Source organism: Numenius arquata, chromosome 1 (assembly GCF_964106895.1).
Source record: "Numenius arquata chromosome 1, bNumArq3.hap1.1, whole genome shotgun sequence".
Classification (NCBI taxonomy): Eukaryota; Metazoa; Chordata; class Aves; order Charadriiformes; family Scolopacidae; genus Numenius; species Numenius arquata.
In genome coordinates this window covers 141,812,931-141,840,228 of record NC_133576.1, presented here as the reverse complement: position 1 = coordinate 141,840,228, position 27,298 = coordinate 141,812,931, and the positions used below count along the sequence as shown (strand labels likewise).

Genomic DNA, 27,298 nt, shown 5'->3' with positions numbered 1-27,298 from the left:
GGGGTCCCAATACGGGGGTCCTGGTGTGGGTCCCAGTGCCGGTGTGGGGTCTGGTCTTGGTGTGGGTCCCAGTCCTGGTACCCGGTACCAGTCTCGGCGTGGGTCCTGGTTCCGGTGTGGGGTCCTGGTGCGAGTCTTGGTGTGGGGTTCCAGTGTGGGTCCCAGTCCCGGTGTGGGTGCGGGTGTGGGTCCCGGTCTCGGTGTGGGGTCCTGGTGTGGAGTCCTGGTGTGGGGGTCTCGGTGTGGGGTGCCAGTGTGGGTCCCAGTCCCGGTGTGGGTCCAGGTGTGGGTCCCGGTCCCGGCGTGGGTCTGGATGTGGGTCCCGGTCCAGGTGTGGGTCCCCGGTCCCGGCGTGGGTCTGGATGTGGGTCCCGGCGGGGGCGGCCTCAGCAGAGGCGCTGCTGGCCCCACAGCTCCCGGATGCGCGGGAAGGGCAGTGTGGGGCGCAGGGGCCGGCAGAGCTGGGGGTCGTGGGAGCGGGCGGTGCGCAGGGCGCAGAGCAGGGCGGCCTTGCAGGGGGGGGCCGCAGGGGCCGGCGGGGGGGGCTGCCCTTGTGCCGCAGGAACCAGAAGCGCTGGAAGAGCCGCTCGTCGTCCTGCAGGCGCCGCAGCAGCCGGTCCCAGTCGGCGGGGAAGGCCGTGGGGAGCCCCAGCGCCTCCCGCGCCCCATAGAGCAGCCGCCAGCGCGGGGAGCCCCCCGGCGCGTTGGCCGGTTGAGGATGAAGGTCCAGTGGTCCAGCACGGCCAGCGAGCTGCCGGGGTACTGGCCGTCCACCTCGTACACACGGTACCCTGGGGGGCACGGGGGTCAGCGGGGGGGATGTGGGGCAGGGGGTCAGCGGGAGGGGACGGGGGGATGTGGGGCAGGGGGTCAGCGGGGGGATGTGGGGTGGGGGTCAGCGGGAGGGGACGGGGGGATGTGGGGCAGGGGCTCAGCAGGGGGATGTGGGGCGGGGGTTAGCAGGGGGACGGGGGGATGTAGGGCAGGGGGTCAGTGGGGGGGGATGTGGGGGTGGGGGTCAGCAGGAGGGGATGTGGGGATTTGGGCAGGGGGTCAGCAGGGGGTCAGCAGGGGGATGTGGGGCAGGGGGGTCAGCGGGAGGGGACGGGGGGATGTGGGGCAGGGGCTCAGCAGGGGGATGTGGGGCAGGGGGTCAGCAGGAGGGGATGGGGGGATGTGGGGCAGGGGGTCAGCGGGGGGGATGTGGGGCAGGGGGTCAGCGGGAGGGGACGGGGGGATGTGGGGCAGGGGGTCAGCAGGGGGGTCAGCAGGGGGATGTGGGGTGGGGGTCACCAGGAGGGGACGGGGGGATTTGGGGCAGGGGGTCAGCAGGGGGGTCAGCAGGGGGATGTGGGGTGGGGGTCAGCAGGGGGGATGTGGGGCGGGGGTTAGCAGGGGGGACGGGGGGATGTAGGGCAGGGGGTCAGTGGGGGGGATGTGGGGTGGGGGTCAGCAGGAGGGGACGGGGGGATGTGGGGGCAGGGGCTCAGCAGGGGGATGTGGGGTGGGGGTCAGCAGGAGGGGACGGGGGGATGTGGGGCAGGGGGTCAGCAGGGGGATGTGGGGTGGGGGTCAGCGGGAGGGACGGGGGATGTGGGGCAGGGGTCAGCAGCAGGGGATGGGGGGATGTGGGGCAGGGGGTCAGCAGGGGGAACCAGGGGATGTGGGTGCCTCAGCCGAAGCCAGGGGGAATGTGGGGCAGGATGGGGGTGCCACAGCTGGAGCCTTGGGGCTGCTGTGGGGCAGGGGGTGTTGGGGCTGGAGCTGGGGGGGGCCTGTGGGGCAGGACTCAGGTTGGGGGGGAGATGTGGGGCAGGGTGTGGGTTGGGGGGGTGCTATGTGGCAGGGTGTGAGTCAGAGGGGTGGTGTGGGGCAGGGTGCAGGGTGTGGGGCAGTGTGGGTCAGAGGGTGGTGTGGGGCAGGGTGTGGGGCAGAATGTGGGTCAGGGGGTGGTGTGGGGCAGGGTGTGGGGCAGAATGTGGGTCAGGGGGTGGTGTGGGGCAGGGTGCAGAGTGTGGGGCGGGGTGTGGGGCAGGGTGTGGGTCAGGGGGTGGTGTGGGGGAGGGGGTGCTGTGGGGCAGGTGTAGGTCGGGGTGCTATGGGTGAGGTGTGGGGTGTGGGGCAGGGTGAGGTGTGGGGCAGGGTGCGGGTCAGAGGGGTGCTGTGGGGCAGGTGTGGAGCAGGGTGAGGTGTGGGTCAGGGGGTGCCGTGGGGCAGGCGTGGGGCAGGCGTGGGTGAGGTGTGGGTCAGGGGGTGCTGTGGGTGAGGTGTGGGTCAGAGGGGTGCTGTGGGGCAGGTGTGGAGCAGGGTGAGGTGTGGGTCAGGGGGTGCTGTGGGTCAGGGGGTGCCGTGGGTGAGGTGTGGGTCGGGGAGGTGCTGTGGAGCAGGGTGTGGGGCAGGGGGTGCTGTGGGGCAGGTGTAGGTCGGGGTGCTATGGGTGAGGTGTGGGGTGTGGGGCAGGGTGAGGTGTGGGGCAGGGTGTGGGTCAGAGGGGTGCTGTGGGGCAGGTGTGGAGCAGGGTGAGGTGTGGGGCAGGGGGTGCCGTGGGGCAGGCGTGGGTCAGAGGGGTGCTGTGGGGCAGGTGTGGAGCAGGGTGAGGTGTGGGGCAGGGGGTGCCGTGGGGCAGGCGTGGGTGAGGTGTGGGTCAGGGGGTGCCGTGGGTGAGGTGTGGGGCAGGGGGTGCCGTGGGTCAGGGGGTGTGGTGGGGCAGGCGTGGGTGAGGTGTGGGTCAGAGGGGTGCTGTGGGGCAGGTGTGGAGCAGGGTGAGGTGTGGGTCAGGGGGTGCCGTGGGGCAGGCGTGGGTGAGGTGTGGGTCAGGGGGTGCCGTGGGTGAGGTGTGGGGCAGGGGGTGCGGTGGGGCAGGCGTGGGTGAGGTGTGGGTCAGAGGGGTGCTGTGGGTGAGGTGTGGGGCAGGGGGTGCGGTGGGTCAGGGGGTGCGGTGGGGCAGGCGTGGGTCAGGGGGTGCCGTGGGTGAGGTGTGGGGCAGGGGGTGCCGTGGGTCAGGGGGTGCGGTGGGTGAGGTGTGGGTCAGAGGGGTGCTGTGGGGCAGGCGTGGAGCAGGGTGAGGTGTGGGTCAGGGGGTGCGGTGGGGCAGGGGGTGCGGTGGGGCAGGCGTGGGTGAGGTGTGGGTCAGGGGGTGCGGTGGGGCAGGGGGTGCCGTGGGGCAGGCGTGGGTGAGGTGTGGGTCAGGGGGTGCGGTGGGGCAGGGGGTGCGGTGGGGCAGGCGTGGGGCGCACCGGGGTTGAGGCCGATGTAGGTGGTGGCGCTGGGGGCGAGGAAGGCGACGGAGACGGGGCGGGAGAGCGTCTCCTCGTCGTAGAAAAGCTCGAACTCGTCCAGGTGCGTGTGCCCGAAGAACTGCCCCGCGATGGTGCCCTCGAACCTGCGGGGGGGGGTGGCGTGAGCAGCCCCCCCCCACACACACACAGCCCCCCCCCCCGCACGCACAGCCCCCTGCACCCCACACACAGCCCCCCCCCCCCCCACAGCCCCCCCCCCCGCACGCACAGCCCCCCCCCCCCCCCCGAGCTCCCCCACACACAGCCCCCCCCCCGCACGGACAGCCCCCCCCCACACAGCCCCCCCCCCCCCCCCGCACCCCCCCAACATCCACACCCCCCCACACACACAGCCCCTCCCCGGCACCCCCCCCCCCCATCCACACACCCCCACCCCCACAGTCCCCACCCCCCCCCCACCCCGGCACCCCTCCACACCCACAGCCCCCCCCATACCCCCCCACATCCACCCCCCTGCATCCACACCCCTCCCTCATACCCACCCCCCCCCAGCCCCCCCCCCAATCCACCCCCCCCCCCCCCCGGCACCCCTCCTCCTGCCCCCCGGTCTGATGACCCCCCCATGGCTTCGGGCTCAGCTGATGCCCCGTGCTGTGTCCCCCCCCCACCCCATTGTGTGTCCCATCCCCCCCATCGGCCCCCCCCGCCCCCCCCCCCCCACCTTTGGGCTCCCAACCCCGGGGTGCTCTGGCCCAGCACTGCCCCCCCCCACCCCCCCCGGCCCGGGCAGTGGGGAGGGGGCTGTTGGGGGGGGTGTCTGTCGGGGGGGGTCTCTTAGGGGTCCAGTGCAGGGGGGGGTGTCTGACACGGGGGCGTCTGGCGGGGGGGGTCTATTGGGGGCCCAGTGCGGGAGGGGGGGTCTGGTGGGCCCTGGGGGGGGGTGTGTTCTGGCGGGGGGGGCCCTCTATTTGGGGCCTGTCGGGGGGGGGGGTGTCTATCAGGGGTGTGTTGGGGGGTCTGGAAGGGGGGGGGTCCGGCGGGGGGGGTCTGTTGGGGTTCTGGGGGGGTTCTGGCGGGGGGGGTATCAGGTCTGGCGGGGGAGGTCTCTTGGGGGTCCAGTGCGGGAGGGGGGGTCTGGGGGGGGATGTCTGGTGGGGCTCTGGTGGATTCCGGGGGGGGTGTGTTCTGGCAGGGGGGGGTCTATCAGGGCTGTGTTGGGGTTCTGGGGGGGTTCTGGTGGGGGCCTGATGTGGGGTCGGGGGGGGGTCTCTCAGGGGCCCAATGGGGGGTCTGTTGGGGAGGAGTCTGCTGGGGGGGGGTGTCTATTGGGGACCCAATGGGGGGGGGGCTGTTGGGGGGGCTATCGGGGGCCCAATGGGGAGGGGTCTCTCAGGGGCCCAATGGGGGGGTCTGTTGGGGGAGGGGGTCTGCTGTGGGGGGGGGTCTATTGGGGACCCAATGCGGGGGGGGTCTGCTGGGGGGGGGTGTCTGTTGGAGGTCTGTTGGGGGGGTCTCTTGGGGGCCCAATGGGGGGGTCTCTCGGGGGCCCAATGAGGGGGGGGGGGTCTGTTGGGGGGTCTGCCAGGGGTCTCTCAGGGGCCCCCCAATGGGGGGGGGGGTCTCTCAGGGGCCCAATGGGGGGGTCTCTCAGGGGGCCCAATGGGGGGGTGTCTGTTGGGGGGGGTCTCTCAGGGCCCCAATGGGGGGGGCTCTCGGGGGCCCAATGGGGGGGGTGTCTGTTGGGGGGGGTCTCTCAGGGCCCCAATGGGGGGGGCTCTCGGGGGGCCCAATGGGGGGGGTGTCTGTTGGGGGGGGGTCTCTCAGGGGCCCAATGGGGGGGGGGGGTCCTCTCGGGGGCCCACTGGGGGCTCTGGGGGGGTCCCGGGGGGGGTCCCCGACCTGTTGACGATGCGGTAGTAGTTCCAGCTCCAGCTGCGCAGGCAGTGCCCGGGGGGGATGTGCCCGATGATGTGCACCTGGGGGGACGGGACGGGGGGGCTGGAAGGGGGGGCGCCCGGTACATATACACCCCCACCCCCCCCCCCCCCTCGATCACACTCCCCCCCGAGCCCCCCCACCTTCTCCCCCGCCCGCTCGGCGTCCGCCAGGACCCCCCCCAGCCAGCGGAGCTGCCCCGCGGGGTCGGTGGAGTTGATGAGGAGCCAGAAATTGGCCTCGGAGCAGAAATTCATGTTGAGGGAAACGAGGCGCAGCCCCGGCCAGACCTGCAGCGTGTAGAACCCAGCCGCCCTGGGGGGGGCACGGGGGGGGTCAGCGGGGCCAGAGCCCCCCCCCGGCACCCTGCACCCCCAGCCCTGAGCCCCCCACGGCACCCTGACCCCCCCAAACCCTGAGCCTCCCTGTCCTGAGCCCCCCAAAACCTGAGCCCCCCAAAACCTGAGCCCCCCCCCAAACTCTGACACCCCCCCAAACCCCGAGCCCCCCCATCCCTGACCCCCCTCATCCCCGACTCCTCCAAACCCCGAGCCCCCCCATCCCTGAGCCCCCCCAAACCCCAAGCCTCCCCCCATCCCTGACCCCCCCCATCCCTGACTCCTCCAAACCCTGACCCTCCCCATCCCCGATCCCCCAAACCCCCCCCATCCCTGAGCCCCCCCATCCCCGACCCCCCCTGTCCCTGAGCCCCCCCAAACCTGACCCTCCCCATCCCTGACCCCCCCGACCCCCCCCATCCCCGAGCCCCCCCATCCCCGAGACCCCCCGTCCCCGAGTCCCCCCAAACCCTGACCCTCCCCATCCTGACCCCCCCGACCCTCCCCATCCCCGACCCCCCCCATCCCTGAGCCCCCCCATCCCCGACCCCCCCCGTCCCCAAGCCCCCCCAAACCCTGACCCTCCCCATCCCTGACCCCCCCCGACCCTCCCCGTCCCCAAGCCCCCCCAAACCCCGACCCTCCCCATCCCCGAGCCCCCCCATCCCCGACCCCCCCCCGTCCCCAAGCCCCCCCAAACCCTGACCCCCCCATCCCCGAGCCCCCCCCGTCCCCAAGTCCCCCCAAACCCCGACCCCCCCCATCCCCGACCCCCCCCCGTCCCCAAGCCCCCCCAAACCCTGACCCTCCCCATCCCCGAGCCCCCCCATCCCTGATCCCCCCCATCCCCGACCCCCCCCCGTCCCCAAGCCCCCCCAAACCCCGACCCTCCCCATCCCCGAGCCCCCCCATCCCCGAGCCCCCCCAAACCCTGACCCTCCCCATCCCCGACCCCCCCCCATCCCCAAGTCCCCCCAAACCCCGACCCCCCCCAAACCCCGACCCCCCCCCGTCCCTGAGCCCCCCCAAACCCCGACCCCCCCCATCCCTGACCCCCCCCATCCCCGACCCCCCCGTCCCCGAGCCCCCACCGCAGGGTCCGCAGGGCGGGGGGGGGCAGCCAGCCCTGCCAGGCCTCGGCCATGGCGTCGTAGAGCCAGGCGGCCGACTGGTTGCCCCGCACGTAGGGGGGGGGGAAGGCGTTGACGGGGGTGGCCTCGTGGTTGCCCACGGCCGGGTAGACGGGGAGGGGGCCCAGGCGGCGGCGCAGGACCCCCGTCAGGGTGCGCAGGGCCAGCAGCTGGTCCCCCCGGCTCTGCCGCCACACGTCGTGCGCGGGGATGTCCCCCGTCCAGTAGACGGCCCGGAAGGCGGCCGGGGGGGGCAACTGGGCCAGCAGGGACTCGATGGTGCGCAGGGGCAGGTCGCACTTGCCGTAGGCGCCCCACGGCCCCGCGGCGGCGACCCCCCCCGTGGCGGGCAGGGGGTCCCCCCGGCAGCAGAGGGGGTCCGGGCAGGCGGCGGCGCTGCCGGGGGCGTAGAGCCGGTCCCAGTGCAGGTCGGTGAGGAAGAGGATGCGGGCGGTGGGGGCGCCGGGGGGGGGCGGGCGGGGGGGCCGGACGGGGGGCTTGGGCCCCCCGGGGACGGAGACGTTCCAGTCGCCCAGGATGTCCCAGTGGCCGCAGCCCCCCCCCAGCAGCAGCCCGCAGGCCTCGCGGGGCCGCAGGACGGAGCGGGACCAGGCGGCCACCACGTCCCGCTGGAAGAGCCCCACGGCCCCCCGGCAGACGGGGGGGCGCGCCAGCCCCAGCTCCTGGCACAGCCGGGCCGCCAGCTGCCCCACGCGCCCCACGGCGGGCTCCAGCTGCGGGGGGGGGGACGGGAGGGGGGGGGCGGTGAGAGACACACGGCCGCCGCGGCACCCCCCGGCATCGCCCCCCCGGCATCGCCCCCCGACATCCCCCGGCATCGCCCCCCCAACATCCCCCAGCATCGCCCCCCGACATCCCCCAGCATCACCCCCCAACATCCCCTGCCATCACCCCCCCAGCATCGCCCCCCAACATCCCCTGCCATCACCCCCCCAGCATCATCGCCCCCCCAGCATTGCCCCCCAACATCCCCCGGCATCGCCCCCCGACATCCCCTGGCATCACCCCCCCGGCATCGCCCCTCAACATCCCCCAGCATCGCCCCCCAACATCACCCCCCCAGCATCATCGCCCCCCAAGCATTGCCCCCCAACATCTCCCGCCATCACCCCCCCGGCATCGCCCCCCAACATCCCCTGGCATCGCCCCCCTGGCATCACCCCCCCAACAGCCCCCAGCATCACCCCCCCGGCATCACTCCCCCCCCCGGCATCGCCCCCCAACATCCCCCAGCATCACCCCCCCGGCATCCCCTGGCATCACCCCCCCCAGTATTACCCCCCCCCCCCCAGCATCACCCCCCCCGGCATCACGCCCCCCCCCCAGCATCAACCCCCCAGCATCGCCCCCCGACATCCCCTGCCATCACCCCCCCAGCATCATTGCCCCCCCAGCATCGCCCCCAACATCCCCCGGCATCGCCCCCCTGGCATCACCACCCCCCAGCATCACCACCCTGACCCCCCCCTTGGCATCACCCCCCCGGCATCACCCCCCCCAACACCGCCCCCACCATCACCGTCCTGACCCCCCCCCCCCCCCCTCGCCCACCGGCCGCCGTGGCCACCCCGACCCCTCGGCTGGGAGCCCCGCGGACCCGCCCCCCCCCGGGCACAGCCCAGTTCCCCTTTCGGGCAGGGCGGGGGCCCGTCCGTCCCCCCCCGCTCCCTCCCCCCTCGTCCGACCGGTCCCTCCCTCCCCCCCCCCGTCCGACCGGTCCCGTGCCCGTCACAAGCCCCGACCTGCCCCGGACCGGCCCCGTCACGAGGTCCCTGCCCCCCCCCCGCCACCCTGTCCCCGGCACCCCCCCCCCGGCCCGGTGTCACCCCCCCCGTCCGTCCCGTCCCGGTGTCACCCCCCCCCCCCCGTCCGTCCCGTCCCCGTCCTCCCCTGTCCCCCCCCCCCCCCCCGTTCCCGGCCCGGCCCCGCTCTCCCCGTTCCCGGTGCCCCCCCCGGTCCCGCTGTCCCTCCCCCGTTCCCGGTGCCCCCCCCCCCACCTGCAGCGCCAGGTCCAGCGCCCCGAAGAGCGCCCGACACACCGGGCAGGACACGTTCCGCCACCCCCAGCCCGGGGCCGCCGCCAGCAGCGCCTCGGCCTCGGGAGGGAGCGGCCCCGCCGGCAGCGGCAGCGACAGCGACACCGGCACCGACAGCGCCAGGGCCAGCGCCAGGGCCAGCGGCAGCGGCAGCGAGAGGGAGCGGGAGCGGGAGCGGGAGCGGGGCAGCGGCGGGACCGGGCCCGGGCCGGGGGGCTCTGCCCGCGCCGCCATGGCCGCGGGACGGGGCGGGGCCAGGGCCGGAGGGGCGGGGATACAGCGGGAAGGGGCGTGGCTATAGGGAGGTGGAGTGGCTATGGAGGAGGGGCGTGGCTATCGGGGAGGGGGCGTAGCTATCGGGGAGGGGGCGTGGCTATCGGGGAGGGGGCGGGAACAGGCGGGCGGGGCCGGAGCAAGGGGAGGTGAGAGCGGAGAGTGACGGAGATGGGGGGAGAGGGGGGGGATCGTGGAACAAGGACCCCCCAAGGCTCAGGGACCCCCCAGGGCGCAGGGTCCCACCGGGGCACAGGGTCCCCCCAAGGCGCAGGGTCCCAGTGGGGTGCAGGGTCCCCCCACCTCACAGGCTCCCATCAGGGCACCAGGTCCCAGTGGGGGTCAGGGTCCCCCCGGGTCACAGGATTCCAGTGGGGTGCAGGGTCCCACTGGGGCACAAGGTCCCCCCAGGGTGCAGGGTCCCCCCAGGGTCCCAGGTCCCCCCAAGGCACAGGGTCCCGGGGGGGCGCAGGGTCCCACGATGCCAAAGGGTCCTGCCCGGGGACCGGGTCCTGCTGGGGGATGGGGTCCCACCAAGGTGCAGGGTCCCCCCAGGGCACGGGGTCCCCCCAGGGCGCGGGGTCCCAGCAGGGTGTGGGGTCCCACTGGGCTGCGGGGCGCAGGGTGGGGGGCAGGACCCCGGCGCTGAGGGTTACCTGGGGGTGGGAGAGCAGAGACAACAGGCGCGGGGTGACCGTGACAACCGTTGCTGAGTAACAGACAGTTGTTGCTGAGAAACCGGGGGGGGTTGTGAATGGGACGGGATGGGATGGGATGGGATGGGATAATGGGATGATGGGATCATTGAACTGTGGGATGGTTTGGGTGGGAAGGGACCTTAAAGCCCCCCCAGTGCCACCCCCTGCCCTGGGCAGGGACACCTCCCACCAGACCAGGCTGCTCCAAGCCCCCTCCAACCTGGCCTTGAACCCCTCCAGGGATGGGGCAGCCACAGCTTCTCGGGGCAACCTGGGCCAGGGTCCCTCCCAGGAGCTGAACATGCGGCAGGGGAACTGGAGCTCCCTGGGGTGGACACCACCACCAGCTCTGAGCAGAAGCAGGTCCCCTGGCACTGGGAGCACTGGTAGGGATGCTCCTTGGAGTCCTGTTGGACAACAGGATGCCCAGGAGCCAGCAATGGGCCCTGGTGGCCAAGAAGGCCAATGGCATCCTGGGGGGCATCAGGAGGAGCGTGACCAGCAGGTGGAGGGAGGTCATCCTCCCCCTCTACTCTGCACTGGTGAGGCCCCATCTGGAGCACTGGGACCAGTTCTGGGCTCCCAGATCAAGAAGGACAGGGAACTGCTGGAGAGAATCCAGAGGAGGCTGCGAGGATGCTGAGGGACTGGAGCATCTCTCTGCTGAGGAAAGGCTGAGGGACCTGGGGCTGTTTAGTCTGGAGAAGAGAAGACTGAAGGGGGATCTGATCAACGCCTATAAATACTTAAAGGGTGGGTGTCAGGAGGACGGGGCCAGGCTTTTTCCAGTGGTGCCCAGGGACAGGACAAGAGCGAACGGGCACAAACTGGAACATAAGAAGTTCCACCTAAACATGAGGAGAAACCTCTTTGCTGTGGGGGTGGCAGAGCCCTGGAAGAGGCTGCCCAGAGAGGTGGTGGAGTCTCCTTCTCTGGAGACATTCCAAACCCCCCTGGAGCCGTTCCTGTGGGACCTGCTCTGGGTGGGACCTGCTCTGGCAGGGGGTTGGAGGAGATGATCTCCAGAGGTCCCTTCCAACCCCAGATCATTCTGTGACTCTGTGGTTCCAGATGCACTGGTGGCTCCACTCCAAAAGCGCGTCAATCCCACCGTCCATGTCCCTGACAAAGACCTGGAACAGCCCCGGTCCCAGCACCGACCCCCACCTCATCTACCGAGGGGTCCATCCATCGAATCCATGACCTTCCAGTTTGGAGAGCAGGATGTCCTGCGGGACAGCGTGGAGCGCTTTGCACTGGTCCAGGCAGGTGAGCTCTGTTGCTCTGCCCTTGTCCACCGAGGCCGTGACGCCAACACAGGCGGCCATCAGCTCCATCAGACACCACTTGCCCCTGGTGAAACCACGTTGGCCGCCACCAACCCCCCTCCTTATTTTCCGTGTCTTTCCTTGGTTTTCCTTGTTTTCCCTTTTTACACCTGGGCGTTACGTGTCCCCTTTCCCGGTCAGCGGGAACTTCACCGCGGGAAGGCGGGACCACCGTGGCTTCTCAAATACGATGGGTGGTGGCTCGGCCTTCACCCGCCAGCTCCCTCCATCAGGTCCCATGGCGTTGTGTGCCTTCAGGTTCCTCAGACGGTCTTCAACCTGCCCTTCTCCTGCAAGGGGGGGGTTCCTCGTCCCCCCAGTTCCTGCCCCTGCCTTCTGCCACCCGGGCGCTGTGGCTGGAGCCGTGGCTGGTGAAGGCTTGAGGGAACAGCCCTTGAGCACCTCAGCCTCCTCCAGGTCCCAGGTGACCAGGTCTCCCGTTTCCTTCCCGACTGGGCCCACCTTCTCCCTGGTCTTCCTTCCCTCACGGAGGCAGGAACCTGTAGAAGCTTTTCTCGTTGCCCTTGAGGTCCCTGCCCGGATTGAACTCTGTCGGGGCATATGGTTTCCCAGCCTCATCCGTGCCTGCTCCGGCAATTCCTCCCAGGGTACCCGTCCTCGCTTCCACCCTCTTTAGGCTTCCTTCTTCTGTCTGAGCTTGTCCAGAAGCTCCTTGGTCATCCATGAGGCCTCCTGGCGTTCTTGCCCAACTCTCTCCGTGTTGGGATGCATCGCTCCTGAGCTTGGAGGAGGTGATCCTCGAGTATCAACCAGCTTCCTGGGGCCCCTCTCCCCTCCAGGGCGTTATCCCACGGAACTCCATCAAGCAGGACCCTCAAGAGGCCAAAGTCTGCCCTCCTGAAGCCCAGTGTGTGCCCTCCTCACTGCCCTAAGGATCTCGAACTCCACCATCTCGTGGTCACTGCAGCCAAGGCTGCCCTTGAGCTTCGCATTCCCCACCAGCCCCTCCTTGGAGGTGAGGACAAGGCTCCTCTCCTCGTTGGCTCCTCCGTCCCTGGGAGAAGGAAGTTGTCATCGATGCATTGTAGGACCCTCCTGGGTTGCTCATGCCCTGCTGTTGTCCCTCCAGCAGATACGGGGCTGGTCAAAGGCCCCCATGAGGACCATGGTCTGTGCACATGAGGCTGCTCCTGTCTGTCCATAGAGGCCCTCGTCTGCTTGGTCTTTGTGGTCTGCTGGCTGTAGAAGACCCCAGTGTAACGTCACCTGTTCCTGCCCTCCCTCTAACCCAGACCCGTAAGCTCTCGGTCGGCTCCTCACCCATCCCCGGTGGAGCTCCATGCCCCCCAGCTGGTCATGGCGAAGAGGGGGACACCCCCTCATGGTCCTCCTCCCTGTCCTTCACGAGGAGACTGTGTCCCTCCAGCCCAACACTCCAGTCACAGGGAACATCCCACCACAGGCCAGATTGAGAATGAGACCATTGTCAACGGATCAAGGAAGAGTCCTCCTGGGAACTGTGGGAGATGGAGTGTCCTTGGGAACTGTGGGAGATGGAGTCTCTATGGGAACGGTGGGAGATGGAGTGTCCTTGGGAACTGTGGGAGATGGAGTCTCCTTGGGAACTGTGGGGGATGGAGTCTCCTTGGGAACTGTGGGAGATGGAGTCTCTTTGGGGAAGTGTGGGAGATGGAGTGTCCTTGGGGAAGTGTGGGAGATGGAGTGTCCTTGGGAAGTGTGGGAGATGGAGTCTCTTTGGGAACTGTGGGAGATGGAGTGTCCTTGGGAACTGTGGGAGATGGAGTCTCTTTGGGAACTGTGGGAGATGGAGTGTGCTTGGGAAGTGTGGGAGATGGAGTCTCTTTGGGAACGGTGGGAGATGGAGTGTCCTTGGGAACTGTGGGAGATGGAGTCTCTTTGGGGAAGTGTGGGAGATGGAGTGTCCTTGGGAACTGTGGGAGATGGAGTCTCTTTGGGGAACTGTGGGAGATGGAGTCTCCTTGGGAACTGTGGGAGATGGAGTGTCCTTGGGAACTGTGGGAGATGGAGTCTCTTTGGGGAACTGTGGGAGATGGAGTCTCCTTGGGAACTGTGGGAGATGGAGTCTCTTTGGGGAACTGTGGGAGATGGAGTGTCCTTGGGAAGTGTGGGAGATGGAGTCTCTATGGGAACGGTGGGAGATGGAGTGTCCTTGGGAACTGTGGGAGATGGAGTCTCTTTGGGGAACTGTGGGAGATGGAGTGTCCTTGGGAACTGTGGGAGATGGAGTCTCCTTGGGAACTGTGGGAGATGGAGTCTCTTTGGGAACTGTGGGAGATGGAGTCTCTTTGGGGAAGTGTGGGAGATGGAGTGTCCTTGGGAACTGTGGGAGATGGAGTCTCTTTGGGAACTGTGGGAGATGGAGTGTCCTTGGGAAGTGTGGGAGATGGAGTCTCTTTGGGGAACTGTGGGAGATGGAGTGTCCTTGGGAAGTGTGGGAGATGGAGTCTCTTTGGGGAACTGTGGGAGATGGAGTGTCCTTGGGAAGTGTGGGAGATGGAGTCTCCTTGGGAACTGTGGGAGATGGAGTCTCTTTGGGGAACTGTGGGAGATGGAGTGTCCTTGGGAACTGTGGGGGATGGAGTCTCTTTGGGGAACTGTGGGAGATGGAGTCTCTTTGGGGAACTGTGGGAGATGGAGTCTACTTGGGAACTGTGGGAGATGGAGTCTCTTTGGGGAACTGTGGGAGATGGAGTGTCCTTGGGAAGTGTGGGAGATGGAGTCTCCTTGGGAAGTGTGGGAGATGGAGTCTCTTTGGGGAACTGTGGGAGATGGAGTCTCTATGGGAACTGTGGGAGATGGAGTGTCCTTGGGAACTGTGGGAGATGGAGTCTCTTTGGGAACGGTGGGAGATGGAGTGTCCTTGGGAACTGTGGGAGATGGAGTCTCTATGGGAACGGTGGGAGATGGAGTGTCCTTGGGAAGTGTGGGAGATGGAGTGTCCTTGGGAAGTGTGGGAGATGGAGTCTCTTTGGGAACGATGGGAGATGGAGTGTCCTTGGGAAGTGTGGGAGATGGAGTCTCTTTGGGAACTGTGGGAGATGGAGTGTCCTTGGGAACTGTGGGAGATGGAGTCTCCTTGGGAAGTGTGGGAGATGGAGTGTCCTTGGGAACTGTGGGAGATGGAGTCTCTTTGGGGAACTGTGGGAGATGGAGTGTCCTTGGGAAGTGTGGGAGATGGAGTCTCTTTGGGGAAGTGTGGGAGATGGAGTGTCCTTGGGAAGTGTGGGAGATGGAGTCTCCTTGGGAACTGTGGGGGATTGAGTCTCTTTGGGAAACTGTGGGAGATGGAGTCTCCTTGGGAACTGTGGGAGATGGAGTCTCTTTGGGGAACTGTGGGAGATGGAGTGTCCTTGGGAAGTGTGGGAGATGGAGTCTCTTTGGGGAAGTGTGGGAGATGGAGTCTCCTTGGGAACTGTGGGGGATTGAGTCTCTTTGGGAAACTGTGGGAGATGGAGTCTCCTTGGGAACTGTGGGAGATGGAGTCTCTTTGGGGAACTGTGGGAGATGGAGTGTCCTTGGGAAGTGTGGGAGATGGAGTGTCCTTGGGAAGTGTGGGAGATGGAGTCTCTTTGGGAACTGTGGGAGATGGAGTCTCTTTGGGGAAGTGTGGGAGATGGAGTGTCCTTGGGAAGTGTGGGAGATGGAGTCTCTTTGGGAAGTGTGGGAGATGGAGTCTCCTTGGGAACTGTGGGAGATGGAGTGTCCTTGGGAAGTGTGGGAGATGGAGTCTCTTTGGGGAAGTGTGGGAGATGGAGTGTCCTTGGGAAGTGTGGGAGATGGAGTCTCTTTGGGAACTGTGGGAGATGGAGTCTCCTTGGGAACTGTGGGAGATGGAGTCTCTTTGGGGAACTGTGGGAGATGGAGTGTCCTTGGGAACTGTGGGAGATGGAGTCTCTTTGGGAACTGTGGGAGATGGAGTCTCTTTGGGGAACTGTGGGAGATGGAGTGTCCTTGGGAACTGTGGGAGATGGAGTCTCTTTGGGAACGATGGGAGATGGAGTGTCCTTGGGAAGTGTGGGAGATGGAGTCTCCTTGGGAACTGTGGGAGATGGAGTGTCCTTGGGAACTGTGGGAGACGGAGTCTCTTTGGGGAACTGTGGGAGATGGAGTCTCTTTGGGGAACTGTGGGAGATGGAGTCTCCTTGGGAACTGTGGGAGATGGAGTCTCTTTGGGGAACTGTGGGAGATGGAGTGTCCTTGGGAACTGTGGGAGATGGAGTCTCTTTGGGAACTGTGGGAGATGGAGTGTCCTTGGGAACTGTGGGAGATGGAGTGTCCTTGGGAACTGTGGGGGATGGAGTCTCTTTGGGGAACTGTGGGAGATGGAGTCTCTTTGGGGAACTGTGGGAGATGGAGTCTCCTTGGGAACTGTGGGAGATGGAGTCTCTTTGGGGAACTGTGGGAGATGGAGTCTCTTTGGGGAACTGTGGGAGATGGAGTGTCCTTGGGAACTGTGGGAGATGGAGTCTCTTTGGGAACTGTGGGAGATGGAGTCTCCTTGGGAACTGTGGGAGATGGAGTGTCCTTGGGAACTGTGGGAGATGGAGTGTCCTTGGGAAGTGTGGGAGATGGAGTCTCTTTGGGGAACTGTGGGAGATGGAGTCTCTTTGGGGAACTGTGGGAGATGGAGTCTCCTTGGGAACTGTGGGAGATGGAGTGTCCTTGGGAAGTGTGGGAGATGGAGTCTCTTTGGGAACTGTGGGAGATGGAGTCTCCTTGGGAACTGTGGGAGATGGAGTCTCTTTGGGGAACTGTGGGAGATGGAGTGTCCTTGGGAACTGTGGGAGATGGAGTCTCTTTGGGAAGTGTGGGAGATGGAGTGTCCTTGGGAACTGTGGGAGATGGAGTCTCTATGGGAACGGTGGGAGATGGAGTGTCCTTGGGAACTGTGGGAGATGGAGTGTCCTTGGGAAGTGTGGGAGATGGAGTCTCTTTGGGAACTGTGGGAGATGGAGTCTCTTTGGGAACTGTGGGAGATGGAGTGTCCTTGGGAAGTGTGGGAGATGGAGTGTCCTTGGGAACTGTGGGAGATGGAGTCTCTTTGGGGAACTGTGGGAGATGGAGTGTCCTTGGGAAGTGTGGGAGATGGAGTGTCCTTGGGAACTGTGGGAGATGGAGTGTCCTTGGGAACTGTGGGAGATGGAGTCTCTTTGGGGAAGTGTGGGAGATGGAGTCTCTTTGGGGAAGTGTGGGAGATGGAGTGTCCTTGGGAAGTGTGGGAGATGGAGTCTCTTTGGGAACTGTGGGAGATGGAGTGTCCTTGGGAAGTGTGGGAGATGGAGTGTCCTTGGGAACTGTGGGAGATGGAGTCTCTTTGGGGAACTGTGGGAGATGGAGTGTCCTTGGGAAGTGTGGGAGATGGAGTGTCCTTGGGAACTGTGGGAGATGGAGTCTCTTTGGGGAAGTGTGGGAGATGGAGTGTCCTTGGGAAGTGTGGGAGATGGAGTCTCTTTGGGAACTGTGGGAGATGGAGTCTCCTTGGGAACTGTGGGAGATGGAGTCTCTTTGGGGAACTGTGGGAGATGGAGTCTCCTTGGGAACTGTGGGAGATGGAGTCTCTTTGGGGAACTGTGGGAGATGGAGTCTCCTTGGGAAGTGTGGGAGATGGAGTGTCCTTGGGAACGGTGGGAGATGGAGTGTCCTTGGGAACTGTGGGAGACAGAGTCTCTTTGGGAACGATGGGAGATGGAGTGTCCTTGGGAACTGTGGGAGATGGAGTGTCCTTGGGAACTGTGGGAGATGGAGTCTCTTTGGGGAAGTGTGGGAGATGGAGTCTCCTTGGGAACTGTGGGAGATGGAGTCTCTTTGGGGAACTGTGGGAGATGGAGTGTCCTTGGGAAGTGTGGGAGATGGAGTCTCTTTGGGAACGGTGGGAGATGGAGTGTCCTTGGGAAGTGTGGGAGATGGAGTCTCTATGGGAACTGTGGGAGATGGAGTGTCCTTGGGAACTGTGGGAGATGGAGTCTCTTCGGGAACTGTGGGAGATGGAGTCTCTTTGGGGAACTGTGGGAGATGGAGTGTCCTTGGGAAGTGTGGGAGATGGAGTCTCTTTGGGAACTGTGGGAGATGGAGTGTGCTTGGGAAGTGTGGGAGATGGAGTCTCTTTGGGAACGGTGGGAGATGGAGTGTCCTTGGGAACTGTGGGAGATGGAGTCTCTTTGGGGAAGTGTGGGAGATGGAGTCTCCTTGGGAACTGTGGGAGATGGAGTGTCCTTGGGAACTGTGGGAGATGGAGTCTCTTTGGGGAACTGTGGGAGATGGAGTCTCCTTGGGAACTGTGGGAGATGGAGTCTCTTTGGGGAACTGTGGGAGATGGAGTGTCCTTGGGAAGTGTGGGAGATGGAGTCTCTATGGGAACGGTGGGAGATGGAGTGTCCTTGGGAACTGTGGGAGATGGAGTCTCTTTGGGGAAGTGTGGGAGATGGAGTGTCCTTGGGAACTGTGGGAGATGGAGTCTCCTTGGGAACTGTGGGAGATGGAGTGTCCTTGGGAAGTGTGGGAGATGGAGTGTCCTTGGGAACTGTGGGAGATGGAGTCTCTTTGGGGAACTGTGGGAGATGGAGTGTCCTTGGGAAGTGTGGGAGATGGAGTCTCTTTGGGGAAGTGTGGGAGATGGAGTGTCCTTGGGAAGTGTGGGAGATGGAGTCTCTTTGGGAACTGTGGGAGATGGAGTCTCCTTGGGAACTGTGGGGGATTGAGTCTCTTTGGGAAACTGTGGGAGATGGAGTGTCCTTGGGAAGTGTGGGAGATGGAGTGTCCTTGGGAACTGTGGGAGATGGAGTCTCTTTGGGGAACTGTGGGAGATGGAGTGTCCTTGGGAAGTGTGGGAGATGGAGTGTCCTTGGGAAGTGTGGGAGATGGAGTGTCCTTGGGAACTGTGGGAGATGGAGTCTCTTTGGGGAACTGTGGGAGATGGAGTGTCCTTGGGAAGTGTGGGAGATGGAGTGTCCTTGGGAACTGTGGGAGATGGAGTCTCTTTGGGGAACTGTGGGAGATGGAGTGTCCTTGGGAAGTGTGGGAGATGGAGTGTCCTTGGGAACTGTGGGAGATGGAGTGTCCTTGGGAACTGTGGGAGATGGAGTCTCTTTGGGGAAGTGTGGGAGATGGAGTCTCTTTGGGGAAGTGTGGGAGATGGAGTGTCCTTGGGAAGTGTGGGAGATGGAGTCTCTTTGGGAACTGTGGGAGATGGAGTGTCCTTGGGAAGTGTGGGAGATGGAGTGTCCTTGGGAACTGTGGGAGATGGAGTCTCTTTGGGGAACTGTGGGAGATGGAGTGTCCTTGGGAACTGTGGGAGATGGAGTGTCCTTGGGAACTGTGGGAGATGGAGTCTCTTTGGGGAAGTGTGGGAGATGGAGTGTCCTTGGGAAGTGTGGGAGATGGAGTCTCTTTGGGAACTGTGGGAGATGGAGTCTCTTTGGGGAACTGTGGGAGATGGAGTGTCCTTGGGAAGTGTGGGAGATGGAGTCTCTTTGGGAACGATGGGAGATGGAGTGTCCTTGGGAAGTGTGGGAGATGGAGTCTCTATGGGGAACTGTGGGAGATGGAGTCTCCTTGGGAACTGTGGGAGATGGAGTCTCTTTGGGGAACTGTGGGAGATGGAGTCTCCTTGGGAAGTGTGGGAGATGGAGTGTCCTTGGGAAGTGTGGGAGATGGAGTCTCCTTGGGAACTGCGGGAGATGGAGTGTCCTTGGGAACTGTGGGAGACGGAGTCTCTTTGGGAACGATGGGAGATGGAGTGTCCTTGGGAACTGTGGGAGATGGAGTCTCTTTGGGGAACTGTGGGAGATGGAGTCTCCTTGGGAACTGTGGGAGATGGAGTCTCTTTGGGGAACTGTGGGAGATGGAGTCTCCTTGGGAAGTGTGGGAGATGGAGTGTCCTTGGGAACGGTGGGAGATGGAGTGTCCTTGGGAACTGTGGGAGACAGAGTCTCTTTGGGAACGATGGGAGATGGAGTGTCCTTGGGAACTGTGGGAGATGGAGTGTCCTTGGGAACTGTGGGAGATGGAGTCTCTTTGGGGAAGTGTGGGAGATGGAGTCTCCTTGGGAACTGTGGGAGATGGAGTCTCTTTGGGGAACTGTGGGAGATGGAGTGTCCTTGGGAAGTGTGGGAGATGGAGTCTCTTTGGGAACGGTGGGAGATGGAGTGTCCTTGGGAAGTGTGGGAGATGGAGTCTCTATGGGAACTGTGGGAGATGGAGTGTCCTTGGGAACTGTGGGAGATGGAGTCTCTTCGGGAACTGTGGGAGATGGAGTCTCTTTGGGGAACTGTGGGAGATGGAGTGTCCTTGGGAAGTGTGGGAGATGGAGTCTCTTTGGGGAACTGTGGGAGATGGAGTGTCCTTGGGAAGTGTGGGAGATGGAGTGTCCTTGGGAACTGTGGGAGATGGAGTCTCTTTGGGGAACTGTGGGAGATGGAGTGTCCTTGGGAACTGTGGGAGATGGAGTCTCTTTGGGGAACTGTGGGAGATGGAGTGTCCTTGGGAAGTGTGGGAGATGGAGTCTCCTTGGGAACTGTGGGAGATGGAGTCTCTTTGGGGAACTGTGGGAGATGGAGTGTCCTTGGGAACTGTGGGGGATGGAGTCTCTTTGGGGAACTGTGGGAGATGGAGTCTCTTTGGGGAACTGTGGGAGATGGAGTCTCCTTGGGAACTGTGGGAGATGGAGTCTCTTTGGGGAAGTGTGGGAGATGGAGTCTCTTTGGGGAACTGTGGGAGATGGAGTCTCTTTGGGAACGGTGGGAGATGGAGTGTCCTTGGGAACTGTGGGAGATGGAGTCTCTTTGGGAACGGTGGGAGATGGAGTGTCCTTGGGAACTGTGGGAGATGGAGTCTCTTTGGGAACTGTGGGAGATGGAGTCTCTTTGGGGAACTGTGGGAGATGGAGTGTCCTTGGGAAGTGTGGGAGATGGAGTCTCTTTGGGAACTGTGGGAGATGGAGTCTCTTTGGGGAAGTGTGGGAGATGGAGTGTCCTTGGGAAGTGTGGGAGATGGAGTCTCTTTGGGAACTGTGGGAGATGGAGTCTCCTTGGGAACTGTGGGAGATGGAGTGTCCTTGGGAACTGTGGGAGATGGAGTCTCTTTGGGGAACTGTGGGAGATGGAGTGTCCTTGGGAAGTTTGGGAGATGGAGTCTCTTTGGGGAAGTGTGGGAGATGGAGTGTCCTTGGGAACTGTGGGAGATGGAGTGTCCTTGGGAACTGTGGGAGATGGAGTCTCTTTGGGGAACTGTGGGAGATGGAGTCTCTTTGGGAACTGTGGGAGATGGAGTGTCCTTGGGAACTGTGGGAGATGGAGTCTCTTTGGGGAACTGTGGGAGATGGAGTCTCCTTGGGAACTGTGGGAGATGGAGTCTCTTTGGGGAACTGTGGGAGATGGAGTCTCCTTGGGAACTGTGGGAGATGGAGTGTCCTTGGGAAGTGTGGGAGATGGAGTCTCCTTGGGAACTGTGGGAGATGGAGTCTCTTTGGGGAACTGTGGGAGATGGAGTGTCCTTGGGAAGTGTGGGAGATGGAGTCTCTTTGGGAACGATGGGAGATGGAGTGTCCTTGGGAAGTGTGGGAGATGGAGTCTCCTTGGGAACTGCGGGAGATGGAGTGTCCTTGGGAACTGTGGGAGACGGAGTCTCTTTGGGAACGATGGGAGATGGAGTGTCCTTGGGAACTGTGGGGGATGGAGTCTCTTTGGGGAACTGTGGGAGATGGAGTGTCCTTGGGAAGTGTGGGAGATGGAGTCTCTTTGGGAACTGTGGGAGATGGAGTCTCTTTGGGGAAGTGTGGGAGATGGAGTGTCCTTGGGAAGTGTGGGAGATGGAGTCTCTTTGGGAACTGTGGGAGATGGAGTGTCCTGGGGAACTGTGGGAGATGGAGTCTCTTTGGGGAAGTGTGGGAGATGGAGTCTCTTTGGGAACTGTGGGAGATGGAGTCTCCTTGGGAACTGTGGGAGATGGAGTCTCTTTGGGAAGTGTGGGAGATGGAGTGTCCTTGGGAACTGTGGGAGATGGAGTCTCTTTGGGAACTGTGGGAGATGGAGTGTCCTTGGGAACGGTGGGAGATGGCATCTCCATGCCGTTGTGGTGCCGGTGCAGTTCCGTTGCACATCCTGATGGGATGTCCTGGATAGGGTCTTCTCCATTCCCCTCTGTCGCACTGGTCGTCGCCCTGGGGGTCTGGGGATCCCCACAGCGGAGTGTCCCAGCCCCACAGCCCCCAGCAGTGTGGACCCCCCGATCCCACCCTGCTCCTGCCCCCAGCCCCCCCGGTGCCGGGTCGGGCGGATCGCGGTGGGACGCATCGGGGCAGGCGGGCGCACGGCGAGTTTATTGTGGCCGGATGCGGGGGGCGGCGCGGGGGGACCCCGGGAGGGGCTGGGGACACCGTGACCCCCCCCCTCCTCCCCAGTCTGCCCGGCCCTGGGGGTCCCTGGGGGAGCCCTCCCTGGGTCTTGTCCCCAGCCCGGTTGGGACAGGGAGGCACCTGGATGGGGGGGGCGGATCTTGGGGTCCCTGGGGAGCCCCTGCCCAGGTTCTCGCCCCCAGCCCAGCCAGGGCACGGTGACATCTGGAGTTGGGGGGCAACTGGGGGTCCTGGGGAAGCCCCTCCCCAGGTCCTCACCCCCAGCCCGGTTGGGACAGGGAGGCACCTGGATGTGGGGGGGGTCCGTGGGGAGCCCCTGCCCGGGGTCCTCGCCCCCAACCTGACCAGGACAGGGAGGTGTCTGGATCCGGGGGGGCACTGGGGGTCCCAGGGGAGGCCCTCCCCGGGGTTTTTGCCCCCAGCCCGGCCAGGGCACGGTGACATCTGGATCTGGGGGGGAGCCGGGGGTCCCTGGGGAGCCCCTCCCCAGGATCTCATCCCCAGCCCAGCCAGGAGAGGGAGGCACCTGGATCCGGGGGGGCACGGGGGGTGCTCGGGGGGTCCCACGTCTGGTGAGGTCCTGGGGGTCCTGCAGGCTGGGGGTGCGCGGAGCTGTGCCAGGCAGAGCTGTGGGGGGGGTGGGGGGTGTTGTGCCATGTCGGGGGGCGCCTGGAGTGGGGGTTCAGGGGGGGCCGATGCTGCTGACGGTGGTGTAGCTGAACTTGGAGAGGGAGGCGTTGGCGGTGGCCACCTCCTCCTCGGGGGGGCGGCGCGGGCAGGGCCAGCGGCAGCCGGCGCAGGTGGCCAGGAAGGCTTTTCGGAAGCGTCGGTTCATGAAGCAGTAGATGAGGGGGTTGGCGCAGGCGGAGGTGTAGGAGAGGAGGTGGATGAAGGAGATGGGGGTCCCCGAGAGCGCCCGCTGGGCCGCCCGGGGGGCGAAGGCCCGCCAGGTGTTGGCGGTGAAGATGGGCAACCAGCAGAGGAAGAACATGGCCACGATGACCACCAGCATGCGGATGACGCGCCGCTTGGCCACCAGCTTGGCCTCCGAGCTGTTGATGCGAGCCCGCTCCTGCTGCGCCCCCAGCGCCCGCAGCTCCACGGCGCCCCCCGGCCGGGAGAGCTGCAGGTAGCAGCCGTCCCCCTCGTCGCAGGGGGGGTCCCCGCCGCCGTCGCGATGGGCTGTGGGGCAGAGGGGACGCCGTCAACCCCCCGCCCCCCCCCCCCCCCCGGCACCGTGGGGACCCGCGTCACCCCCAGAGCATCCTCCGCTGCGCTCGCTGGGATGCAAAGCGGGGTGCTGCCCCCAAGGGAACCCCCCCCCCCCCCAACCCCGAGCTGTTGGGGAGGTTGGGGGGGGTGTCTCAGACAGCCCCCCCCATCCCTGCCCCGCGCCCCCTCACCTCCAGCCTCCCCCTTGATGTCCAGCTCGAAGCGGATGCCCCGGTAGAGCTCACGGGAGATGAGCCCGTAGGCCACCATCATCACCACCCCCGGGATGAAGAAGAGGATGAGGAGCAGCAGGACGTACCTGGAGAGACAGAATCACTGAATGCTATGGGGCTGGCAGGGACCTCTGGAGACCCCCCAGTCCCACCCCCTGCCAGAGCAGGGTCACCCACAGCAGGTCCCACAGGAACGTGTCCAGGGGGGGTTTGAATGTCTCCAGAGAAGGAGACTCCCCCACCTCTCTGGGCAGCCTCTGCCAGGGCTCTGCCACCCCCACAGGAAAGAAGTTCCTCCTCATGTTTAGGTGGAACTTCCCATGTTCCAGTTTGTGCCCGTTACCTCTTGTCCTGTCACTGGGCACCACTGGAAAAAGCCTGGCCCCATCCTCCTGACCCCCTCCCTTGAAGTATTTATAGGCGTTGATCAGATCCCCCCTCAGTCTGCTCTTCTCCAGACTAAAAAGTCCCTCAGCCTTTCCTCAGCAGAGAGATGCTCCAGTCCCTCATCATCTTTGTAGCCCTCTGCTGTACCCTCTCCAGCAGTTCCCTGTCCTTCTGGAACTGGGGGGCCCAGAACTGGTCCCAGTGCTCCAGCTGTGGCCTCCCCAGGGCAGAGCAGAGGGGGAGGATGACCTCCCTCCACCTGCTGGCCACGCTCTTCTTGATGCCCCCCAGGATGCCATTGGCCTTCTTGGCCACCAGGGCCCATTGCTGGCTCCTGGGCATCCTGTTGTCCCCCAAGACTCCCAGGTGTTTCTCCTCAGAGCTGCTCTCCAGCAGGTCACCCCCAACCTGTGCTGGTCCATGGGGTTCTTCCTCCCCAAGTGCAGGACCCTGCTCTTGCCCTCGTTGAACTTCATGAGGTTCCTCTCCCCCCAACTCTCCAGCCTGTCCAGGTCTCGCTGGATGGTGGCCCAGCCTTCCCGTGTGTCAGCCACCCCTCCCGGTGTTGTACCGTCACCGAACTCGCGCAGAGGGGACATTCCATCCCTTCGTCCAGGCCGTTGATGAAGGTATTGAAGAGGACTGGCGCCCATCGCTCGGGGTGTCCCCCCATCTCACACTGGGGGTCCCAGGGGGTGGGTTGGTGGTGGTTCGGGGGGGGGTGACTCACCATGCCTGGCGGACCTGCTCGCTGGGCCAGTCGTGGGTGCACTGGCTGCTGGGGGCGCGGGGGGCGCGGGGGCGCGTGGTGCTGTAGACGGCGTAGGGCAGCATGAGCGTGGCCGAGAGCAGCCAGGTGCCGGCGATGACCCGGCTGGCGTGGGACCGCGTCTGCCAGACCCGCGACTGCAGCGGCTTGCAGATGGCACTGTAGCGCTCGGTGGCGATGGCCACCAGGCTGAAGGTGGACACCGAGACGGAGACGCCTGCGGAGGGAGCCGGGGAGGGGTGGGGGGGTGGGGGTTGGGGGTATCAGCAGCCCCCTCCCCCCCCCAAGAATCACAGAATTTTCGTGGTTGGAAGGGACCTTGGAGATCCCCACAGAATCACAGGATGATATGGGGTCACCAGGGACCTCTGGAGATCGTCTCCTCCAACTGCCCGCCAGAGCGGGGTCACCCAGAGCAGGTCCCATGGGAACGTGTCCAGGGGGGGTTGGAATGTCTCCAGAGAAGGAGACTCCCCCACCTCTCTGGGCAGCCTCTGCCAGGGCTCTGCCACCCGCACAGTGAAGAAGTTCCTCCTCATGTTTAGGTGGAACTTCCCATGTTCCAGTTTGTGCCCGTTCCCTCTCGTCCTGTCCCCGGGCACCACTGGAAAAAGACCGGCCCCATCCTCCTGACACCCACCATCGATGAGCTCCCCCCCCCCCCCCCCAGCCTTCTCTTCTCCAGACTCAAGAGCCCCAGGTCCCTCACCCCTCCCTCCTCACAGAGATGTTCCAGGCCCCCCCTCATCCTCGCAGCCCCCACCGGCCGCCCCCTCCTCCTACCCATGAGGTACGCCATGAGCTTGCAGACGGCCTCCCCGAAGACGAAGGTGCCCATGAGGTTGGGGAGCAGGGTGAAGGGCATGCAGCAGAGGGCCAGCATGAGGTCGCTGAGGGCCAGGGAGAGCAGGAAGGAGTTGGTGACGGTGCGCAGGCGGCGGTTCAGCAGCAGCACGGCCACCACCAGCCCGTTGCCGCAGACGCTCAGCAGGAAGATGAGGGCGTACAGCAGGACGCGCACCGTCAGGTCCAGGTCTGCAAGGGGTGGGGGGGTGGGGGGGTGGCAGGGTCAGAGGGGGTGTCACACCGGCACCCCGGCGGCACCCCGGCACGGGAGGGAGGTGTGGATGAGGAGATGCCCCCCCCGGCACCCCATGGGTGCCCCGGCACGGGAGGGCGGCAGGGTCATGGGGCGCCCCTCTGGCACCCCAACAGCAGCACATCGCAGGGAGGTGGCATGGATGGGGAGATGCCCCCCAGCACCCCATGGGTGCCCCGGCACAGGAGGGCGGCAGGGTCAAGGGATGCCCCCCCCCCGGCAGCACATCGGCACAGGAGGGCAGCGTGGATGAGGAGATGCCCCCCCGGCACCCCAGTGGTACCCCGGCACAGGAGGGTGGCAGGGTCATGGGGTGTCCCCCTGGCACCCCGACAGCACCCCAGAGCGGGAGGGCGGCATGGATGAAGATGCCCCCCCAGCACCCCGGTGACACCCCAGCACGGGAGGGTGGTGTGGACCAGGAGATGCCCCCCAGCACCCCAGCACAGGAGGGGGGGCAGGGTCAAGGGATGCCCCCCAGCACCCCAGCAGCACCCCGTCACGGGAGGGCAGCGTGGATGAAGATGCCCCCCACCAGCCCGTGGGTACCCCGGCACAGGAGGGCGGCAGGGTCAAGGGATGCCCCCCCAGCACCCCAGCAGCACCCCGGCACGGGAAGGTGGCGTGGATGGGGAGACGCCCCCCCAGCACGGGAGGGCAGCGTGGATGAAGATGCCCCCCAGCAGCCCGTGGGTACCCCAGCACGGGGGGGGGGTGTGTGTGTGGCCGAGCACGGTGCGGGCACCCGGGCTCCGGTGGGCTCCGTGGGGAGCTGGGAGAGGCCACCCCGGTTCCCTCGTGTGGCTGCCACCGCCACGGATGTGGGGCCGGGGTGCCCCGGCTGCCCCTCTCTCGGCCCCGCCGCTGCCCGGGCGGGGGTCCAGCACCGGGTGCCAGGCGGGTGCCGGGGCTGGGGCCGCGGTGCAGCCCCCTCCTGCCCACCCCCTTGGCCGTGCCGGGGGGGACGCGGCGGCCTGTGGCCACCTCCGGGCCTCTGCCCCCCCTCCCCCCCCCCCGGTGCAGCGGGACCCCCGTGCCCGAGCCCCCAGATCCCCGCCGCCCATCCCCGGGAGCCGAACGGCAGCCGGGGCCGGTTCCGCGTCCCGCTGCCCGCCCAGCCCCGCCGCGGTGGGGTGGGGGTCCTGGCCCCCCCCCCTCGGGGTCCCCTGCGCCTTCCCGCTGCCCCCCGGGCAGAGCCCCGTGCCCCCCCCCCCCCCGGGGCTGTGCCCGGCTCGGACCCCCCAGCCCCGCCGGGCTGGCACCGGCACCGGCACCGTCCCGCTGCGCCCCCAGCCCGGAGCACCCCCCGGCCGGGACCGGGACCGGGACCGGGGGCTGGGGACCGGGGAGAGCGGCCGGCGGTGCGGGACGGACCCGGTGGTGCGGGACGGGGGGCGCGGGGGGGTTACGGGGGGTGCTGTGGCTGCGGCGGGGACGCGGCGCGGGATGAATGGGGTGCACCGGGATGCACCGGGAGACACGGCGGGAGGCACCGGGATGCACCGGGCAGGTGGAGGGGGGGGCACCGGGATGCACCGGGCAGGCGGGTGCAGCGGGGGGGGCACGGCGGGGCGCACCGGCACTGCCCGGCGGTCCCGGTGCCGGTGCCGGGAGACGCGGCGGGACGAACGGGGACGGGCGGGACGCGCGGGGCGCGCATCGGGGGGTCCCTCCCGTGTCCCCCCCGGTCTCACCTTTGGGTGCCGGGGGCCCGCGGAGGCCCCTGCGGAGGAGGTCGCAGGCGGAGCCGTTGCCGGCGGAGCCGGTGCCGGTGGCGGTGCCGGTGGCGGAGCCGTTCCCGGGGCGGCAGAGCAGCTCCTGCAGCGACTCGTTGAGGCGCCGGGGGTCCATGGCGCCGGCGGGGCCGCCCTCAGAGCCCCCCCGCGCCCATGGCGGCGGCACCGGGAGGAGGCACCGGGAGGATGCACCGGGAGGATGCTCCGCTCCGCTCCGCTCCGGAGCCGCCGGGAGAGTGAGCGGGGGCGGTGCCGGCGGGGGGCGGGCCGGGGGCGGGGGGCGGCGGCGGGAGCGGGAGCGGGGGGAGTTCGGGGGGGGGGGGGATGCGGGGGGAGTTCGGGGGGGGGGGGGATGCGGCGGGAGCGGGGGAGGGCGGGGGGCGGCGGGGGGAGCCGGCGGGAGCGGGGGGGCGCTCGGGGAGGGGTCGCACGGCGTTGGCCGGGGCACCGGGGGGCTGTCAGTCACCGGGCGGCGGGGCCGGCTCCCGCGGCTGCCCCTGGGGGGACCCC

The 27,298-nt window shown here is 66.3% G+C and overlaps 2 protein-coding genes across 2 annotated transcripts in view; both read right to left on the bottom strand.

The window, feature by feature from the left end:
• The window catches only part of SMPD1 (sphingomyelin phosphodiesterase 1), a 12,558-nt gene extending 3,625 nt beyond the window's left edge, over positions 1-8,933 (bottom strand). The window contains exons 1-5 of the mRNA XM_074151025.1: positions 8,661-8,933; positions 6,604-7,376; positions 5,318-5,489; positions 5,139-5,215; positions 3,237-3,382 (exon numbers count right to left, since the gene is read on the bottom strand). Coding sequence (XP_074007126.1) covers positions 3,237-3,382; positions 5,139-5,215; positions 5,318-5,489; positions 6,604-7,376; positions 8,661-8,933 — 1,441 coding nt within the window. The remainder of the gene's footprint in view (positions 1-3,236; positions 3,383-5,138; positions 5,216-5,317; positions 5,490-6,603; positions 7,377-8,660) is intronic.
• Positions 8,934-22,034: 13,101 nt separating this feature from the next.
• CCKBR (cholecystokinin B receptor) lies at positions 22,035-26,903 on the bottom strand. Its single transcript, XM_074155976.1, has 5 exons — positions 26,747-26,903; positions 24,737-24,988; positions 23,915-24,170; positions 22,756-22,883; positions 22,035-22,534 (listed from the first exon to the last, which is right to left on the bottom strand). Exons 1-5 carry the CDS (start codon positions 26,901-26,903, stop codon positions 22,035-22,037), a joined length of 1,293 nt encoding a protein of 430 aa, XP_074012077.1.
• Positions 26,904-27,298: the final 395 nt, after the last annotated feature.